We start from the raw sequence: 21,878 nt of genomic DNA on the forward strand, positions 1-21,878 counted from the left end.
AGTGCTGACACCACCACAACTCAAAGCCCTGCTGGCCAAGGCCTGTCTGTAGCTCCACTTTGTCCCCTAAACCAACTTGGAACAGAGGCTTTCTGCAATGCCAGTGGCAGAGGACCAATCTCTGTCTTCCTGAGTCATGGAAATGGGCGCCAAGCAGACGTTTCTCATCTCTGCTGACCCCTTCCTGCCATTTGTGACAGGATGCCTTCTTTGATGTTTACTGCTATTTAGGCTATCTACCAGAAGCTCCTACAACAGAAGGGAACTGGAGAACCCTGCCAGAAAACAGTCAGACCCCCACTGACAGGCAGGGCTCCTATGGCTGCACGGGAAACACCTAGGCCAGAGGCCCCACCTCAGGTCCTGGCAGAGTCCCTTGTTTCCTCTCTCCCAGACACTTGCCTACCCTGAGCCTGACCACAGGGGGGGGGGGGGGGGAGGTGCGGATGCTCAGGGGCATCCCTCTCAGGCTGAAGCTTTCTCTGGAGCCATAGGTCATCCTCTCTGCGGAGGATAGATGAGACGCCCAAGGAGCCAGGGGAACCAGGGCAGTTTTATTTATGATGGCAACATACAACTCCATGCTTAGGTTCGCGGGCGAGATAAAGACTGGGCCCAGGCCTTATGCTTCTCCTCAGGACTCTTGGGGGTGAACTTCTCCTGTAGTTTCTTCCACATGCCTTTATTCATTTCCTTGAACTCTCCCAAGGTGTCTGCAAAAGGGCAAGCCAAAAAAGAAGAGACTGAAGTCTAAAATTTGATTACATATATCAGTCCCACAGGCCTTCACATGAGCATGCCTTGTTTTTCACATAGTATGTCCCTGAGAAAGGGAACTATAGACCCACCTTGTGAAAATCCAATCAGATAGGCCGTAGGGAAATATAACTGCCAGCATGGACTGAGCACTTGCATACCAGCACACGGCACCTCACACCATTGGCGTCTAAGCCACACTCTTTATATCCAGCCCCGCATGTGTGGGCAAAGAAACACTGCTGTCCGCTGTGCGACTCACAGGCCCAGGTGCTCTGTCTCAAAACATGGCCTATGCCACACATAACTTACTGTCTCCATTTTTCAGACACAGAAACTGAGGCAGAAGGAAGTTAAGTAAGTTGCTCAGGCCACACAGCTAGGAAGTAGTAGAGATGGGATCTGAACCTGGGCCGTGTGGGTCCACCACATGCCATGGAGTTAAGCCAACACCAGGGAGGGAGATGGACCTGAGCCATTATCCCCACCCATCATTTCCCGACTGGGTCCCCTCAAACACAGGTTCCTCATTGGCAAAGTAGAGATGAAAATACCTGTCTCAAAAGTTGTGAGGACTAAAGGAAATCATGGAGGTAGCTTGCCTGGCCCCTGGCCTGCGCCCCAGAAAAGGCGGCCATCTTCACAGCTATGAAGGCAGCAGGAGCAGGTGGAAGGCAATGGGGCCCTGGTGTAAGCGCGCGCGCACACACAGCCCCAGAGGAACCAAAGCTGGGTTTCTCAGTCTTGGCGCTATTGATATCTGGGACCAGGTAATTCTGTCACAGGGCTGCAGGAGGTTTAGCAGCACCTTGGCCTCTCCCCACTAGATGCCAGCAGCAGAACCTCCCACCCCACTCCTAGCTGAAAGTGTCTCCAGACATTGCCACATGTCCCCTGGGGGGCAAAACTGCCCCCCCAGTGAAGAACCACTGGTCTGACGTCTCTTCAGGGCTAAAATTCTATATCTAATCTTACCTGTATATTAAATTTAGATTTCCTCATAATATTACCTAAATTTCACAGCCTGGATTTTTATGTTAACAGAACTTCTAGAGAAAAGGAATAGTTTTTCTGAACAAAAAGGTGACTTCATTATTGTTAGTGGTCTTGTGACTAAATTAGGACACATATTCTCCCTCAGCCACGAGCCCAGCATCCCACCCTGGAACTTTCGAGAAGTCCAGGTTCCACTGTGGGACACAAAGCGGGATGCTGAAGGATGGGCCCCTGATCTCTTACAAGCCGTGAGGTCTTTTTAGTCTCCCATGACCCCAAGTCCAGGGTGGACACACCTGGAACCCAGACCAGGGCCACTTTCTAGGCCTCAAGTCCTCTCACTGTAAACACTGCAAGGTGTTTTCTTAGCCTGTCGGGGGAAACATTTGGTAAGCTTATTCCACACAGTCACAACAAAATATGAGGACTGTGGTGAAGACAAATTATCAGCGATTTCCCGGAGCTGATCTCCTGGCCAGAACACGCTGTGGCACAGGCCGGAGGTTGGGAGTCTACAGCCTTCCTCCTTCACTGCGGCCTGACCCCTCCCCACTCACAGACGCCCCTCCAGGACTTACTTCCATTCTAATTTCAAGTTCAAACTTTGCTCAAACTCTCAGGTCCTCACAATGACATTGTGCATCAATGCTGGTAATTTCATGGCCCAAGGGACGTAAAAGGATCCTGCTGGGCAAAAATATCTTTACCTAGTTTTCCAGTTACTGTAATGGAAATAGGATCAGCGTTGATACGGTAGCAGGTGACACCACCAGGTCTGAAACTGCTTGGCAGGTAAGAGTTTTCTGGAAGGCCAAAACCCTAAAACATAGTTGTTGAGGCTGCCAGAGAAGTAAGAAAGAGAAATTTCTAGAGTGCCACTAGAAGGCGGACGTTTCAGGGCCATGCCCTCTCAGAAAAGGTTAGCCTATTTTTGTATATGATATCCTTGGCAATAAAAATAGTAATTTTCCAGAACCTGCCTACTTCAACCCAGGCTCCCTCTGTCAGTGACAATGGAGATGGAAAGTAAAGAGGGATGGGCTAGGCAGGGTATTTCCTTTTTTGTTAATCACGGTCTATCAAGGACTCCAAAACATACCTAGTTAAACCCACTTCTAACCACAGACCATGTCCCCTGGGTCAGATAACTCTTAGTGAATATTCCCATACATGTTTATTGAATGGCTTTTTTGTTTTAATTAAAACCCTTATTGTTTATAAAGCCCCCTTAGGACCATAAAAATAAAGTTATTTTCCTTGTATTCTGATTACAACTACTTCCATTTGGAAAATACATATTTCCCTGTTTCCTGCTGCCCAGCCTTGAATTTAAAAGCTCTAAAGATGGATTTTCTTTTTTAAAATAATGCCTTTGACCTTCTTCATATGCTATGGCCAAAGTATAAGCCCTGTAGCTTCAGAATTTTGTCTGGGCTATTCCACAAGACTTTACATCAAGCAAAGCTGTCTTACTAGACAATTCCCTTACTAGACAATTTATTCTTTGACCACTGCAAGAATCATTTTCAACCCAACCAGAAAGGGCAGCTGTGCTTTCAATACCTGTGGAGAGGATCAGTTTGTACTCTTCCAAGGACAGGCCACTGAAGCTGGTGTCTCTGGGGCGAGGGTACTGGTCACATGGGGCAGATGGGAAGAGAAGGGAGGGAAGAGAGGATTAGTTCTGCAACATGGCCTACAACCTGAAGATCCAACCCAGAGATCCTAGGAGAAGCCTGCCTCTGACCACATTGCCTCGGCTGCCAGTGTAGAGACCAGAGGCCCAGCAATGAGGAGAGCAGCGCCACCTGGGGGTCAAAGATGTGGTGTCGCAAGAACCGGTATCATGAGTCAGGCAGCTCCAACTTAAACATGAGCAGGAATCCCTCTGGGGAACTGGCAGACTGTGACTCAGGAGGATGGGTGAGCCCACAATCCTCATTTCTAACCAGCTCCTAGACAATGCCCCTGCTGCTGCTCTTAAACCACATTTTGAGTTGCGGGGATTTAGAAGAAACCCTTTTCCATGTAGGTTAGGCATTTGGCCATGTACAGCGTGGGGCCAAAGTAAGTTTACAGTTGTTCATATAGAAAATAATACAATAATTAATAACTAATCATGCAAGAATAAGCTGTGTTTTGCATATTCACAACTGTAAACCTACTTTGGCCCCACCCTGTATATTTGGGTAATTACTGAATGAACACATTTTTTAAGCCTAGGATAAACTATACTCAGTGGAATTTATTCTGTCTTTCCCAATCACCCCATCTTTGTCACCACAGTGTGGAGAAATGCCACTTCCACCAGAGTAGATGGGAAAGTCTAGGATCCAACAGCTGGTTATCAAATACACCCAGAAGCACACACTTGGCATATAGAATACATGGCTTTAACTCAAGATTATAAATAGCTTTTATTTAAGTGACCTAAAAGCCTCTACCAGGTCCCTTTGTTGGCTTGTTTGAAATTACTGGTTACATTTGAAGGTAGCAAAACCTCAATTCTTTACAAAACACTGTATAATCATATTTTCACTTGTTCTTATAGGTCCTCTCCGGTCAGAGGGCTGGGAATATAAAAGACTGGCCCACTCACCTTGTGTTTATAATAGTTTGAATGGATTCGTGCTAAACTCTGGTACATCTGATCACAGACCTCAGGCTCCGCAATCTGAAAAACAAAGGACCCCAAAGGCAGTGAGCAAACAAGTCCTGCCTCCCACACCAGACTGTAACTCCAGGAAGCACCCTCCTAAAATAAGGCATTCACATGAAGCAGGGCAACAGCTCAGCACTAGCCTCTCTGCTCCACAGGAAACAAACTTGGCCTAAGTCCTCTAATTCCCCGCAATTATTCAACAGATATCACCTTTTCGGGGTAATGGCTCCACCTCATCAAGTCTCCAATCTGCAGAAAAACACTATTAATCAACTGGCTAAGCAACATTTGTTGAGTATCTGTCTGAACTTTGTGAGCCACCACACCAGTGGCAGTGGGAGAGGCCACAATGAAAAGGCAATACTGGAAGGGCATACCTCACATAAAGAATGCTAGGGGCAGTGTGGGCTCCAAGAAGTCAGAGGAGGGGGTGTCCTCATGTGCAGACGGCCAGGGTATGGCGACGTAGGACTAAGCTGGGTTCTGAAGGATACGCAGGAGTCAGCCTTCCTGATGGAGGGCTTGGTGTGGGCAAGGCAGAGGCGGCAGGGATGTTATCTATGCTTCAGACCAACCCACCTGGCTGAGGGCCTGAATATGCAGATAAAAGAAGCTGAGCTGGAGTAAAAGAGCTTTTTGAGTTAAACTTTCAGTATGAAATGCATTATTCTTTTATGAAAGTAAAAAAAATCATCTCAGCCTTCAACTGTGGTTAAGTGGGGGGCTCTTGAAATTTGCAAGGAAAGAACATGAAGAAATAAGTACGTTATGACGAGATAAGTGAGTCAAGGAGAACCAAGAGAATGAGTTCAATTAGGTCCTGCTAGAAAGGACAAGGCCCCAAACACTGAGGCCTTGCGAACAGAAAAAACTGAGAAATATTCTGGGTGCCCAAGACAGAGATGTCTCTGCTGGAAATTCCATGGAAGACACAGATGAAAGTAGTTATTTACCTTTCATACCTTTTTTTAGTTTAACCCTTCCCTCTGCCCTTGCTATAATTTATCTGTAGACCCTTACATTATTCAGCCAAGAATTTGAAAGCTCCCTAGAACAAAACTTTCTCTTTTATGTTTTTTCCTAGAATTTGAATGATGCATTTTTCCAACTTATTTGGGTTGGCTAAAAAGTTCGTTTTTTTCCTGTAAGATGGCTCTAGTAGCACTTAGTTGTCTTTAACTTCATTTGAAACAATTTTCTAAGACTGTATTGTGACAGCTGTCATATCAGCATGCATTTAAAAAAAATTATCCAAATTGGTGCATTTTTGTGTAGCCATTTTAATATTGAAAACGGAAGAAAATACACAACAGTTTCAGCATATTATGCTTTATTATTTTAAGAAAGATAAAAATGCAACTGAAATGCAAAAAAAGAAAAAAGATTTGTGCAGTGTATGGAGAAGGTTCTGTGACTGATCAAACTTGTCAAAAGTGGTTTGTGAAGTTTCATGCCGGCCATTTCTCGCTGGGATGGTCAGGCAGACCGGTTGAAATTTATAACAATCAAATCAAGACATGAACTGAAAACAATCAATGTTATATCACATGGGAGACAGCCATACTCAAAATATCCAAATCAATAAAGTTATTGGTGAAAATGAAAAATGTGTCTTCTACGGAAGAAACTAAATGGACTTTTTGGCCAACCTAATAAATCCTTTTTCGAGGAAGGCAGAGCACAAATAAATCAGTAGTTAAAGCATTTTACTAAGGCAACTCTGCTTCTGCCTCTATGTATGTGTCAAATGAGGTTCCCACTTCACAGCAAACAAAAAGAGCACTCACTTAGTTCTACTTGATCCATCCCTGGGTGCAGGCCATTCATCAGAACGGCCTGGTAGCACATCAGAAGAGCAAGGATTTGGGGCTGAGGAGGTAGCCAGTGTTTGTTGAATAATCAGCAAAGGCATTATCTAAGTGGATTGGGAATGAAGGCTGAAAAAGAACTGATTGAAAACTGTGACTGTGACTGAGTTCTGAGTCTCTGCCAGGCAGGCTGCGTTTCCAGGGAAAGTCCAGCTGCGACAGAATTCTGCAGTACCCATTCAGGAGGAGCAGAGTGAACATTATGTCTTCCGCAGGGCATGTGTAATGAAGAGCTTACACGGAAGACAGAGGAACAGAAGGTACAAGACACAATCGGAAAAGGAGAGCACCACCAGCACAAAGTTTTAAAGACTATTATGTAGATTATCAGAAGATAATTGTGCATTTCATCTTTTGCTTGCTCTCTACATTCCTGTAGAAATGTGTTTGCTTATAAATTTCAAAGACATGCCCTGAGGACCTACAGTGAGCTGGTCCCAAGAATGAGCGGTCTCCGAGGCTGTGGAGAGCAGTGGCGTCAGACCGTCGGGGCCTGAGTCTTGGCATCATCACCAACCAACTCTGGGATATTGGGCAAATCCCTCAATCTCCTCCTGTCCCCAACTCGTAAAAAATTTTTTTGTCAGATTTGTTTTATCATTCTGTATATGTGCATATACATATTTTTCTTCTGATCCATTTGAGAGTAAGGTGAAACATAATGCTCCTTTGCTCCGTAAGATTTCAGCATGTTTCCTAAGAACAAGGACACTCCCTTATGTAACCACAGTTCAACGATCAACTTCAGGAAATTTCACATTGATACAACACTTTCATCTAGTCCATCATCCATACTCCAATTCTGTCTCCGTAATAATCTTGAGAAAAAAAAGAAGAAAAAAAAACATTCTTGGTCAGGGATCCCCTATCGCATTTATCTGTCACATACACCTTTCTTTTCAACTGGGACAATTCCTGGGCCTTTGTCTTTCACGTACTGACATTCTTGAAGCTACTGGTCAACTTAACCTTTCCTTTAACAGAAAAGTTAATAATAACCCCTATTTCTGAGAGTGAGAATAACTGAGGAAATGCCTGGGGTGCTTTGAATTTGGGACCAAGAACACTGATGAGTGCGAGGGACCAGCTTTGTTACTATTATTAGTAGTAAACAGTTGTATAAACTCGGGCCTCTTCCTCACAAACTACAAGGGGAAAGAGAAAAGCTCAGGACGAGCCTGGTGATGGTGGAATGAACGGTGCTGTGGGCACATGGAGGCACTCATGCTGCCCAGGGGGCCAGGGAGGACCTGCCAGAGGGTCCCAGTGGAGGACTGGGGGTTACTGGGAGGAAGTAGGGCTCTCCAGGCACAGAACCAGTGCAAGCACACGTCCAGGGATCAGCAATTAGGACATGATCAGAAGATCAGTGACTAGAGGCTGGGGTGTGGCTACAATGAAAGTGAGGAAGGGACGGAAAGTGACTGAGGCTCACTCCACACCTGGCCACACCTGCGGCCCAGACCAGGAGAGCTCGCGGTGGCCACCAAGCACTCCAGGGTCGTTTCAGGGGGGCCCAGACACCAACCCCCGGGCTCTGCCAGGTGAGCAGCCACCAGCCGCACCTGTCTTCACCTGATGGTTGCTCTTGTGGATCATCCCCTCGTACCACCATCTGACCAAGCTCTTAGGAGAGGTACCACAAGGCTGACCTGCCCACCTCCCAGCACCTCTCCCAGGTGCCTGCTGCTGGACCACTGAAACAGTGCTTCCTCATCGACCCCACATTCCTACCAGACCTTTGCCCTCAGAAATCTTAGCAATGCAAGTTCCCTTCCTGCTTCTTCTCTAATTTCTCTAATGGTGAGAATAGTTTCTCAGAGGGCTGCTCAGCCACCTCCTACCATACCTTCAGCGGGTGAGTGAGGAGACGCAGAGAGGGTGGGGTCACCCTTACAGAGCATTGCTCCCAGGAGGGCAAAGACCAGAGGGTTTGAGTAAAAAAAAACAGTGACCCTCTGGGCTCCCTCAACCTCTTAAAATTCCTTCAGTAACAAAGAGACGGTCTGCTAGATAGTTCACATAATGCCTGGAGCTCAGTTAACAATCCGAGAAGGAACCAAGGAACTGAACACCTAAACACATAAAAATAACCAATCACCAAAAAATGAACTTGTAACCCAACTTCCCTTTTGAGGTCAGGTGTCCCCGATGAGGCTGTGGAAGTGTCTCTGTGGAGGTGATGAGCGTTTGCACAGGCCAACATCTAGCCAAGTTATTCCTGCCTGAGGAGGTGGGGCCGCAGCCACTCGCAGTTCCAGTAAAACCCAAACCAAGCTCTGCCACTAAAAAAGTCTTGTTTGCTACATTTTCTTCAGACTCCAGCAAAACCATTCCTGAATTTTGAAATATGCAGTTTTCCTGATGAAATGTACCATGCACTTAAAGAAATTTTATTTTTTAAAGAAATGTTCCTATATACAAGTTTTAAATTACCTGATTTTGCATTCATACCTAATGAGATTACAGACATTTGAGGACTAACGGCAATGCTGGGTCTGAAAAATGCAGCAGTGGGACATTGTGAAAAATTCAGCTCTGCTCTCTAAATGTGAACAAAATAGACGTTCAACTGACAAAGTGTCCTTTATGGCCCTACTTTTGCTCCTTTGCATTTCGCCTGCTCAGCCGTCAGTAAATTCTCTTTTCCTTATTAAACTTTTATACATACGTATCTACGTTGGTGCTGCAGGCAATGATTCCGATTTTCAAAATTGAATTTTGGGTGGTGACAGGAATTGGTATAGTGGCTGCCATTCTAGTCACACAAAGGGAAGCATAAGCACTTTTTGGGAAAGGGTGTTGCAAATTGCTTTGCTAATTAAGGTAGAGCTGGATTCGGTCCAGGACGATCTATGAAAAAAAGCTTTCATTATTTGGTAATAAACTTATGAAATGAGTTCATTTTGTTGTGGAAACCTAGTCCCTTAATTCAATCGATAATGGATTTCTTGAGCACCTACTATATACAGTGCTCTGCTAGGAGGCAGTGGGAGGATATAAAGACCCAGCCTTGGCCCTGGGGAAGCTGGCAATGCCTGAGACAAGACAGACTCAAAATAAAAAAAATCAAACACGGCCCAGGGCAGCATGTACCTGAGTGCCAGTTATAGGAGATCAGAAAGTGGAGCTAGTCACCAGGCCCGCCTAACAGGCCAGGGGTAGCCGGAAAGGTCTTGAGTTTCACTGCAGTGACAGTTCAGAGTGAGAGGCTGCAACTCCCTCACTTTGAGGGATGAAGACTTCAGAGCTGGACCTGGGTATGGGGGGAAGAGGAGTCAGAGGAGCGACTGGAAGGAGGAGGCATGAAAAGGCAGGGGAACAAGGATGTTCCCAGTGGACAGGGTCTTGAGCCAAGGAGTGCTTCAAAGGCCTTGGGAAGCCACCAAACTCTTGGCACGCTGTGTCTGTGGGGAGAAGGGTGGTGTTTGCGGTACACTAGATCATCAAAGGTTAAGAACTACTTATTTTATGGCCAATTTGGGAGGCAATGAGAAGACAAGATTGTTCAGGCTGGGCATGTGCTGGGGTGGGGTGAGAGGTGAAATATGGGCTGAAACCAAGGACCAGAGGACAACGAAGGCCTCCCAAAGCTGCCTGACACTTGTCCAGGAGGCAACAAGCGGAGCCAAAGATTTCTAAGTAAAGTGGAGACTCACTGAAGGAGAATTTTTCTCTCTAGAAGGAGCACCTACAGCTTTACACATGCACAGAAGTGCCAGCCCTTGGTCTAACCACTGCCTTACCTGACTCTAGCTCGACTGGAACTGGGAGAGAGAAAGAGACGAACACTGATTCTCTCACAACTCCTGTTTTGCATTGGATTCAGTATTACAACTAAAAATAGCATAACCTGTCCTTGGGCCGCTCCTCAAAACAGTTGACGCCAGGGGCCCACACATGGAGGTGGGCAGCGCTGAGACGGCTGGTGCCCCTGCCGCCAGTTCCCCGTCACACCGGGGAGCGCCAAAGACTGGGCCTCAGCTGGATGACTGAGAAAACAAGTCTGTATCAAACCTTTGAATTCTCCTCTGAGAAGCTGGAAATATCATTTACATTACTGCAACCCCACGACAGAGTTCAACTTCTCTCAAATGGGGCTGATATTATTTAAACCTGGACAGAATGCAAGAACTCACTGGCAGGCTGAACCCCTTCCTGGGTGGCTGCAACGCCAGGCAGTTCCTCAGAGCTGTGCCCCATGCTAGGTAAGCGGGTGCTGGTGTGCAGGCAGGGATCTTTTAGGAAGCTGCTTGTGCACCTAATTAGCTTAACAGAAGGATTTGCTCCATTCCCTGTACTTAAGTCAACAATGACAGTTGTTCTGCCACCTTCCCCCACGTGGCAATTCTCTTATTAAATTCTCGGCGCTGCAGGGAACACACATTCTCTTAAGAAAACTGTATTCAAAGGGGGCAAAGCCCATAAACATTACCGCACAATAGGATGGTAGGTGTAAGAGGTGTCAGGTGTGTTCCTGCTCCCCACCCCCCGCCCTCCCTCTTGGTGGGTTTGGGGTGGACTGTGACTCCCCAAAGGGCAACCTGAGGTGGAATAAATAGAGGCGGTTGTTTTTGGATTCTGGTTTCGTATCTGAATGATGAACTTGTTTTCTGGTGAGTCTGGCTTTTCGGCACTGTGTCCTGCCTGAGGACCGTTTTTCTTCCCACCCTCACCAGGGAAGACAGTGACTGGGCCAAAGAAAAATAGGTGGGTAAACACAGGGAGATGTTTCTTTGCCCAAACTGTCCATGGTCCAGAAAGGTTTGAGGAAGGAATGAGGGGATAAGAGTGGCTTGAAGTTCATGGAACAAGAGGCTTTTCTAACAGGAAGAAATAAGTCAGGCGGACCGGCAGCTAAGGCAAGATTGGGCACCAAGGAGACCAAGCCAGATCAGGCAGGACAGTGGGGTCTGTCGCTACTTATCTTCTCCTGCCTCTTAACTCCCAGAGGACCCTGAGTAAGTTGTTTTATTTTATGATTTTGTTTCCTCACCTATAAAATGGGAATAGTGATGGCTACTTCACTCAGCTGCACGAAGGATTAAATTAAATGAGATCATGCAAGCAAAAGTGTGCTGAGCATGTGTTCAGTGTTACTGTCAAGGTGTAGGAGGCCATGAAGCTGCCAGCTCCTCTCCTCTAGAGGAACAAAAAGGCTGCGGAGCAGAGCTGCCTCCCCTCTAGTCCTGTCTTCCTGGCAACTGGCATAACCAAGGGGGAGCTCGGCACTAATCAGCCAACTGGGTCTAATGCCTGCTGCTGGCTGTTGGCTTAACAGTCTACCAGGCCACCTTTCTTCTCAAGGTCTTTATAACTGATCTGGGAATGTCAGTGGTAGTGACTCGCGGTGCTGTTCTCAATTCCAGCAAGGGCTGCTCCTTCCAAAAATGGTCACAAAGACTTAAGAAGTCCATGCGTGTTCTCAGGTGACATCAGGATGATGTGCCATGACAGTGGTCCTGAGTAATGTGCCTGCTGCCACCATGATGCACTGGTTCACCCTGCCAGGGCTGTGTGCATCGGCTGCTCTGGAGCCAGCAGCTGAGCCATCGACTGAGCCAGGACTTGCACCTGTGGTCATGACTCAAATCTGTGCGGACTTCTATTAATCAGGACTATCTCTCTGATTAAGATCAGATATCATCTGATGACCAAGGATGGTAACTCCAAAAGAGAAAGCTCTACTCCTTTTCTGGCTTGTCTTACAGTCAAGTAGGTGAATGTCACTCTCTCTCGCCTCCCCAAGGATCTAGCTTATGTTGGCCTCTCTGCTGCCTGGGTTCACCATTTGAATTTCATTCAAGTGATGTGTCTGCTCAACTGCCTGCTTCTTGGTGGTAGGGCCAGGTTCTGCCCCTCGTCGGTGGTTCCTGCAATTCCCTGCACAGTAAGCTCTCCTATCAGTCCTCACCACTCAACTTCATAGAACACACAGATACTACCTTCTCACTCCTCACTAACTCCCTCCATCTAGTTCTGCTACACAAGCAACTAGATTCCAATGACATGTGTCATGAGCTGTAAACAACCATTTCTTTATTCATTCAGACATTTACTGAATGTCTTTTATGTGGTGGTGGTGGGGGTGGTAGAAATGGCAACATCTCTATTCTCGGGAAGCTCACATTAAAACTATGTAGGAAGCACAACCTTAGAGGTTTGAAGAGTTGGGACTAGGTATGCTTCTTGCCTTCAAGGTCTTTATGCTTTGGGCCACTGAAGACCAAGAGGTGCGAGGGCCCTCAGTGTAGTATAATCCCGGCCCCTCAAAGCTCTGAGCCAGGCACTCCATCCTGCCTACCACCCACTCAGTGATCGGTTTCAGTGATGCCACTGGGCATGCTCTTCCTCCAGGAGGTGGGCTGACTTGCTCTATATTGGGCTAAGTTGCAAAAAAGCAAGTTCCTGCTTTGACACGTTGTAGCTAAATTTCACAAAAGTCATTTCTTCAGGCTGTGTGTGTGTATCACATTTCATATCTCTGACCTCTTGCCGAGTCCCAGGCTCAAACACCACACTGCCTACTTGACATTTCCACTTGGAAGTAAGTGCACTCAGCAGCTCAAGTTTAACATGTCTAACACCAAACTCAAGATGTTTTTCCATACCCCACCTGTTCCTCATGCAGTGTTTCCCATCTTGTAGACGGTACCACCTTCCACCTAGTTGCTCAGGCCCAAAAAACCTAGGTGTTAGCCTTGGTTCTCCTTTCTCTTTAACCCACATCCAATATATCAGCAAGTTCTGTGATGTACCCTTTCCATTGCAACCCAAATGCAGTCCATTCTATCTTCCTGTGCTGCCAACCTCATACAAGCCACCACCTTTTATTGTCTGAACTACCATGATGGCCTTTTCTCCAGTCTTGTTTTATTCTTGTCCCTTGTAATCCACTCACCACATACAACCAGAGTTATCTTTTTTAAAAAAGTAAATTAGGTCACATCAATCCCCTGACTACAACACTCAATGGCTTTTCACTGGCTTTGTGATAAAATCTAACTCCCAACCAGAGCCTATAAGACCCTACCGTGCCTGGCTTCCCTGTCCTCTTCTGATCTCAATTCTCAGCAAACTCCATTTCATGCACTACTCTCCAGCCACTATCACTTTCCTTCTGTCCTCTAATATGCCAATCGGCTTCCTGCCTCAGGACCTTTGCATTGCCTGAAGTGCCTTTCCCACCAAAAGCACATTGTTGGCTATTCTTCCCTTAGGTCTCATCTATGTGTCACCTCCTCACTATGGCTTTAGCTATCAAAACTAGTATTACCCCCTTATGCTACTCTACTTTATAACCATTATAGTACAGTTGACCATTGAACATCACCGGTCTGAGCTGCATGGGTCCACTTATATACAGATTTTTTTCAATAAATATGTACAGTACTGTAAATGTCTTTTCTCTTATGATTTTCTCATTAACATTTTTTATCTAGCTTACTTTATTGTAAGAACACAGTATATAAAACATATACAAAATATATTAATTGTTTATGTTATCAGTAAAGCTTCTAGGCAACAGGCTAATAGTTTTTTCTTTGAGGGGCGGAGTCAAAAGTTAAATATGGATTTTCAACTGCTGGGAGTAGCTTCCCTGTCCCTAATTCCCACGTTTTTCAAGGGTCAATTGTACTTACCTGGACTCTCATGTATGTCCACTTGCTTATTGTGTCCTGAACTAAAATGTGAACTTAATCTTCATGTGGTAAAACCTCACCTGTCTAATTCATTGCTGTCTCCACAGCACCTAGCACAGTTTCTGGAACATGGTAGGTGCTCAAAAAATGTCATGTACAGATAAATGGATGCCAGTACTGAACCAACCTGGAGGACAGCAGGAACATTAAGTCTAGGCCTCACACACAGGGGTATAGTTGAAGACAAAAACCTGCTACACTGACTCACAGGGACTTAGAGGAGGCATGTAAACCCTTAGTGGGGACCCTTTGGAGGTTCTTAGGGATCAGCTTAGTCAGTGCACAACACTGTGAGATGAGATCGTGTCAGGGTAGAAATAAGCCTAGTAATGTCACCATCTACGACTGGTATTGTGGGTCTCAACCCTGGCTGCACCTTGAATCACCTGGAGGGCTTTTTAAAATACTAGGACCAAGGCGCCACTCCCAGAGATTCTGATTTAATGAGGCTGAATGGCCGAGGCATCCAGGTTTTTAAAAAGCTGCTCCGCTAATCCCAAGGTGCAGCCAGGTGAGAGCACTCTATATAAGGTAGGGTCGTCGCTCTGTAAAGTTACCCAAGGGATAGTAGGGTCTGCGCGCAACGTGCAGGCAGGGAGCGAAGGTAAACGCATGCGCAGCGTCGCCCCTTGCCTGCTGGTTGACTCCGCCCCTGCCTCATTCTTTTCCCCCTCGTCCCAACCGCCTTCCCGCCGAAGGCGGGCCCCACAGCCCGGTCACCTGGGTGTTCTCTCCCTCCCGAAAGGCCTGTGCTACCCGCTGCCGAAGGAAAGCGCCCAAGTCTCGGCCCCGTTTGGTGTCGTCCACTGGCCATTCCTCACAGAGCTTAAGAAAACGCCGGTAGCGGCTGGCTGCCATTTTGAGCCCCTCGTGTGCCCGCCCTTACGGGAGGAGTCAGCGGGACCCCTGGCGCCTGCGCAGTAAGCCTCCCAGGCCTCCTGAAAAGGAGGGGCGACAGGGAGAAGTGAGCACGCGCGACTTCGCAGGCGTTCTGCCGTTCCCGGGTAGGGGCGCTGCTGGGCTGTCTCTGCGAGCAGAGCAAGTGCATCCGTCGTTGTCCTGGAACCGGCCCAGCAACCAGGGCAAGTCCGACGTGGAAACCCCAGGGACAGCTTTACTTACTTATCTTTTTCAGTGACCGCACAAGCTCCAGGCTAAACAACCTTCCTTGGGGAACGGTGTACGGTAATTTGTATAAATGAATACATTGGCATGTAAGTACTGGTTGTTACTCGGTGAAGACGTATTTGAACTTAATCAGGTAGCATGCACACGTGGTTCGTACCCCACCCCCTGCCTTATTCTCCCTCATCACAACCCAGTACCTGTCACTACCACTTGGTGCTTTGCCACAATTCCTCCTCCAGTGCTTCTCTGCTGTCTCCCCCGCCCCTATTAAATCCCCTCTGAGCGCTTCTTCCCCAAACCGGATACTTTTCCTTGGGAGGGACAGATTTCCTAGCTGATGCAAAAATAATTGGAAAAACTTTATTTTTAATTTTAATTTTTATTAATTATATTTTATTGATTATACATTACAGTTGTCCTCATTTTTCCCCCTTTGCTCCCCTCCATCCAGCACCCCCCCCCCCCCCCGCCACTCCCTTAGACAATCTTTCCACCGTTGTTCATGTCCAGGGGTCATGCTTCCTTCACCAAATTAGGGAAGTTTTCTCCATTATTTTTTCAGATAGATTTCCAATTTCTTATTTTCTCTTCTCCTGGCATCCCATAAAGCAAATGTCGGATTGCTTAAAGTTGTCCCACAGGCTGCTTACACTATCCTTGATTTTTTTGGTTCTCTTTTCTGCTTGTTCCGATTGGTTGTTCCTTGCTTCCTTATGTTTCAAATTATTGATTTCATTTTCACCTTCATCCACTCTACTGTTTCCCCGTAAATTGTTCTTTATTTCATTTAGCGTATACGTTTCTGACTGGATCTTTTCTATGCTGTTAAAGTCCTCACCAAGTTCCTTGAACACCCTTATAAGCAGTGTTTTGAACTCTGCATCTGAGAGATTGCTTATCTCCATTTTGTTTAGCTCTTTTTTTCTGGAATTTTGATCTATTCTTTCATTTGGGCCATGTTTCTTTGTCTCCTTGTTTTGGCAGCCTCCCTGTGTTTGTTTCTATGTATTAGGTAGAGCTGCTTTGATTCTGTGTCCTGGTAGTGTGGCCTATTATAGTAGGTGTCCTGTAGGATCCAGTGGCACAGCCTCTGGACTCTATCACCCAAGCTGGGTGCTTGAGGTGCACCCTTCATATGGGTTGAGTACACCCTCCTCTTGTAGTTGATCCTTGATTGCTGTTGGCAGATCAGTGGGAGGCCAGGCCAGTCAACTGCAGGGACTGGCTGTGACCACTGACCACCAACCTCCACCCTCCATGGAGGATCAGCTGTGCAGGGGCAGGGTGGTGGTGCTTCGACATGGTCTGTAGCTGTCTACTGGGTGCGTTGGCCCTGGGGTTTCCTGGGTGGTGCAGCCCTAGGTCAGCCCCCACCTGTTTTGCCTGGGGCCACTCTGCATGAGTTGTAAAGCAATCTAAGGTGGCTGCTACTTGTGCTGGGCTTGGAGGTTCCCAGGCGAAGCCAGGCTGTGAATCTAGGCTGGCTGCTGCTAGTGCCGGGCTTGAGGCTCACCAAGGACAGTTGCTGCTTGTTTGAAAGGATTTAGGAAGCTGTGAAGCATGTGTCAAGACCAGCCATTCTTATGGAAAAACAGCTTGGATGGGCCTTTTAGTTGAGTGGGGCGGGTCTCCGGGGATCTCCAAGGAGGATCAAACAGTGTTAGCTAAGATGATGGAGTCTCAGATATGACACCAGGTTTAGAAAAGGGACAATGGCCTCTGTTCACCTTGATGCCAGACACTTCAGTTTCTCCCTGTGTGCCGCTGTGCCTTTCAAGCTGCTACCCTGGTGCTAGAGCTCAGAGGGAGTGAGTCTGAGTAGGTGAGTCCGTGGATGGTTTCTTTAAGAGGAACTGCTTGGGGCTCCAACAGTTTCTTCCACTGACTCAATCCCCAGTGGTTTTTGCAGCCAGAAATTATGGAGACTTATCTTCCTGGCACTGGTAACCCTGGGCTGGGGGGCCTGGTGGGAGGTTGGGACTCCTCACTCCTGAGATATCACTCTGGAATTTTTATTCACCACACATGTGAGGAACAAGCATGTTGTGCATCTGCACCCCTCCTACCATTCTGGATGGATGTGGTTTCTTTAATTTTTGTAGTTGTCAGACTTCCATTCATCTTGATTTCTGATGTTTCTGGGTGATGTTTGTTCTATGTTTTAGTTGTAATTTTGATGTGGTTGTTTGAAGAGGTGAACCATGTCTGCTTATTGCCACTGTCTGGACCAGAAGTTCCTTTCTTTTTTTTTAAACCAAGCCTTCACTTACACATCTCCATCACATGGAATGTCCTGATTTTTCTTTTCAAAAGATACCCTCATCTTCCAGATTTTCCTAAAGAAAGCCTCAGCCCCCTCTGTGTCTTCGCTGACCTGCATTTAGCCAGAGCTGTCCCGTGCCTACTGCACTTGACTTCCCCCAAACTTTTTTCTTCTCGCTCTACCTACTTTGTCAAGGGTTGTCCAAGAGACTCTTGCCTTGAGTAGGGGAGTGAGTACACAACTGAAACACAAAGTTAAAAGCAACAATGGCTTATATGGAAGTGTTAGAGAATGCTAAGGAGTTTGGAGAAAGAAACAGTACTTCTAACTGTTCAGGGAAGCAGGGGAGAAAGATCAGGGATGGCATCTGAAGGAGATGGCATTTGGCTGGGCCTTGAAGAATGGTTAGGGTTTGGGTAAATGGGAAAGAAAGGACACTGATGTTGTGGGCAGATGCACGGTGGAGCATGGGGCTCCTGCATCTGAGGGTCCCTGTTCCATGGGGGCCAGCTGAGGTGGGACGTGCGGACTGATTCCCGCAGAGCCTGTTCCAGGGTTGTCACGGATGAGGGGAATAAACACAAGTCATTGTAAACACTTCTCTGTTTGCCAGGAGAGGGGGCATGGCTCTTCCCTCTGGTGGAGAAGGCATCTGAGTCCCTTTGTCCATAGGCTTTTATTAAAAGGATTATCAGTGGGGCGAGGTAATAGGAATGTCCAGGTGATCTTATTACAGCAGTATGTTAATGTTTACAGAGAATAGATGATGTTTTGAAGAAAACAAATGGCAGGAACACACCGATTTACATGGGTCCAAGAAGAGACTAGTAAACATAAGAGCATAAATATGAGAGCGCCAAAGGGTTTAGGGTTAGGGTCTGTGAATAATGTAAATTTCCTTCCCAGCATGAGCTGGCTATCATAGCTTTTGAGGGAGAGACAAAGCATGCTTTAAAGAATTTACTTCTAGGCCTGATTTCCCCTGGAAACTACCAGATCCCGTTTAGGACTGTCTCCAGTATTGTTTCAAGCCTGAGCCAGGCAGGGGGAGGGAGCCGCCAAGAGACAAGGAGACTTCTTTCAGATGGAATGAGGACCCTGGCCATGTCAGGGCCAAGCCAAGGGGTGCAGGTCTTTTTGCCCTTTCTCCATGTCCCCCAAATTCTTTTCTCCTGATGGCCATCAGCTGTGCCTGGCTTAGGTTGTCCCTTCCATCAAGGGGTCTTACCTGTCATTGGCTAACCAGCCATCTCAGGGCCCATGCAGGGTGATATGAAGGAGACAGGGGCTGCACCCCCTGCCAGGGGCACAGGTTTTGTCTCCTCAGTGTCCTGTTTCCCCAAGGCCTCCTTGATTAGTTCAGCCTTGGGGCCCTCTCACCTGTAGGCGGGGCTGCAATTCCTGAAACCAGACAGGGTGTTTCCCAACACACTGAGCCTCAAGAGCCAGGACTGGTGCAGGAATGGGAGAGAGAGGAAGAGGGAGGACACTAATTTGAGGAAAGATCAATGGATGGTTTTAACACAGACCAGCTTTGAGCTATTTTGGAGGTGTTAAGAGTGAAGATCTTATTGAATCAAAACCTCTGGGGTCCCAGGGTGTTCAATGCCCACGTGAAGTGAGTGAGTTTGGGGTACAGAGTGCCCACTTGAGATAAGGAGAGTTTAGGGGGAGTGGAAAATGCACTCAAGGGCATCCCCGCCATGTTCCAGCCCAATAATACCTCCCTGCTCCATCCTCACTGTATTTGCAGAGACACAGTTTTGATGGTTGCCCCACAGCCCAAAAGGCCAGGGTTTTATCTATTTACTGTTAAGCTCCAGGCACCTAGAGCTATGGTGGGTGCTCCGAGGCCTTGTCATTCTGCCTTAAGTTGTGCTGCAACTGTGACTTTGAAGAGCACCTGGCTAGCCAAAGACAGCTGTCCTGGGAGGCAAGAACTGAGGTCCTTCTGTCTCCAGCAAGAAGAAGAGTAACAGCAAATCGTTTTCACCCCACTTGAGACACAAGTGCAATGAGAGATTGAGAAGAAAAACTGGACACCAGGGGAAACCCAGACCTTCTCTGAAGGCTCTCCTTTCCCCAGCACAGCATTTTCTGGGACACACTGGGATTGTCCCTGGTCCAGTGCTCTTTCCCCCACTGGAAGCATGTTTTTGTTTTGGTGGTTCAGTTTGGTGGTTCATTGCATTATGGAGAAGCTTTAGAGTCTCTGACAGACCTGGGTTGGAATGTGGGCTTGCTCATTCACTCTTTCATTCATTCATCTAGGATCAGGCTGTATAATTGGAGGGGGGCCCATGCAAAATGGAAATATGAAGCTCTGCACCAAAAAATTATTAAGAATTTCAGGACAGTAACAGTAAAGAATTAAACCCAATGTGGGGCCCTTCAGAACACAGGGCCCTGTGTGACTGCACAGATCACATACCCATGAAACCAGCCCTGAGCTGTGGTGGACAAGACTGATGTGGGTCCTGATCCTGGGAGTTTTACACGTAAGTGTGGGGAGACAGATAACAACCAAGCAAACATACACTAACAATAATACTAGTGCTTTCTGTGTATGAAGTCATATACTATGTGGGTCCACCATGACGGGGCTGGAAGTGAGGTCTGGGTGGCCTGGAGGGGGCCTGTGTTTGAGAGAGATCTCAGTCACCTGTGGGGCAGTGGTGGCTTCCAGGCAGAGGGGAAGCCAACCTTGGATGGGCTATTTAATCACTCTGAGCTTCAGTTCTTCATCTTAAAATGGGAATTATAGTGATAAATTAACACTGAGTATTTGCTATATGCCAGGCACTGTTCTAAATGCCTTACACACATTGACTCATTTAGTCCTCATAATGGCTCTCTGAGATAAGTACTACTACTATCCCCATTTTACAGAAATGGAAACTGAGGCATAGAGAGGATAAAGATTTGCCAAAGTTACCTGCTGGTAAGTGGCAGAGCCTGGACTCGAACCCCAGCTGGCTGGCTTCAGAGTCCATGCTTTTGCCCACTTGATGCCTCTTCTGGCCTCCTTGAAGCATTATGGTTATGAACTGTCTGCATGATGTATTTCTGTACATGTCGGAGTTTTCTGAGGGGCTCTAGGGCCCTCTCTGGCTTGTTTTACCTAGTCCCTTTTTCCCCATGCCCCTGTGCCTATGGGTGGTTGGAGCCAGAGTCTGCGCTCATTGGCTTATGAGCCCCCAGCACCGTTCTGGGCCCATTAATAGCCACTGCCTGGGATGTGGCTTGGCCAGTGCCATTCCCCAGGGAGTTGATGACCCTTTAAACACCCACCTGCTGGCTGTCACTCATTCCACAGCAAATGAAGATTGCAGCGGCCCTCTTGGCTGCTTGAAAACCCCACCAGGGCCTCCCCTCTGAGTCCTTTGGAATGGGTATTTGGGCCTTTTGGAGCTGTGATCGCTCTTTATAGAATCTTTATGTAAAGGAGACACTGTTGGTGAGGAGGAAGGGGGGAAGATGGCTTCAGTTTTTCAGTTATAATGACCCCAGAAGCTGAGACGCCAAATTGCACATTTCAGTTGCTTGAAAGTAAAAACATTGTTTTGAAATGCTGGTGTTAATAATGGAAATATTAAAAAGAAATGAAATACTTAGCTGTATTGTAGGGCATGGTTGCCTCATTTTTCTTCTTTTAACTTACCTGGAGGAAATGATTGGCTGCAACACCCATACATTACCATAGAAAGTGGGTCTGGGCCTGCATCAGCGCTATTGGTCATATCATGCCCCATGTAAAGGTGACTGTGGGCTTATCTGGAGGTATACTCTTTTTCAAGATACACGGGTGTTTGAGGTGTGTCAGGATAGGCCACAGGGTGTCCTGAACTGAGCCCTAATATCTCCAGAGCCCCTCAGCTCTGTTGACACATCTTGTCATCTGACTCATGGATCCGCCTCCCTCCCTTCACTCTGCCCTCTGGTCATGTCACCTCAGAGAAGCCTCTGTGGCTTCTGGCCCACAGCTGAAGTGGCAGCCCCACCACTTCTGGTTCCTTTTTTGCCTCACAGTATCAGTTACTGTTTGACCACAGACCCTGGCCCATGGTAGTCTTTCACTAAAAGAATTGGACGAGAATGTCAGAATATACAGCCAGGTCTCCTCACCCAATTGTCCCCTGCCCACATCCCTGCCCCTAGAAGATACTCATCTTTGAAGTGATGAAGTTGAAGGACAAGCAGGAGTGGGTAGACTTCTGGGTTTTGTTCTTGGATTAGCTGTCAAACTTCCTGTCCCATTTCAGAGCAGTTTAGTAATGGAAGGGGGAAGTTCTGAGCAGTGCATAATGAGAAAGACCCGGCCTGGCTGCAGGTCAGCCTACCTGGCTGGTGCTCAACTTGGTATTGTCTCTCCCTTCCTCTCCTCTAACTCTTGGTACTGATCCCTTCATTTTAGTTTTTCCCTCATCTTGTGTTTTATGTTTTATTGTTTTTGTTTGTTTTGTTTTTTTTTGCCACAAGGGGCAAACATTTAAATCAAAAGT

General features: G+C 47.0%; 1 protein-coding gene across 1 annotated transcript; it reads right to left on the bottom strand.

Moving 5' to 3' along the window:
• Nucleotides 1-535: 535 nt before the first annotated feature.
• LOC129067387 (ubiquinol-cytochrome-c reductase complex assembly factor 2) lies at nucleotides 536-14,890 on the bottom strand. The gene is made up of 4 exons (XM_054569227.1): nucleotides 14,706-14,890; nucleotides 4,352-4,426; nucleotides 3,316-3,385; nucleotides 536-713 (listed from the first exon to the last, which is right to left on the bottom strand). Exons 1-4 carry the CDS (start codon nucleotides 14,841-14,843, stop codon nucleotides 586-588), a joined length of 411 nt encoding a protein of 136 aa, XP_054425202.1. The 5' UTR covers nucleotides 14,844-14,890; the 3' UTR covers nucleotides 536-585.
• Nucleotides 14,891-21,878: the final 6,988 nt, after the last annotated feature.

This window comes from Pteronotus mesoamericanus, unplaced genomic scaffold, assembly GCF_021234165.1.
Source record: "Pteronotus mesoamericanus isolate MK-2021 breed Mesoamerican mustached bat unplaced genomic scaffold, CSHL_Meso_final contig_20, whole genome shotgun sequence".
NCBI lineage: Eukaryota > Metazoa > Chordata > Mammalia > Chiroptera > Mormoopidae > Pteronotus > Pteronotus mesoamericanus.

What these genes read in the sequence shown, in the direction of transcription:
- LOC129067387 (XM_054569227.1), bottom strand. Translation starts at nt 14,843, where the DNA reads ATGGCAGCCAGCCGCTACCGGCGTTTTCTTAAGCTCTGTGAGGAATGG. An exon ending in GGGAGGGAGAGAACACCCAG is followed by an intron (nt 4,427 to 14,705) that starts GTGACCGGGCTG and finishes TTTGTTTTTCAG; the next exon opens with ATTGCGGAGCCTGAGGTCTG. An exon ending in CAAACTGATCCTCTCCACAG is followed by an intron (nt 714 to 3,315) that starts GTATTGAAAGCA and finishes GCCCTTTTGCAG; the next exon opens with ACACCTTGGGAGAGTTCAAG.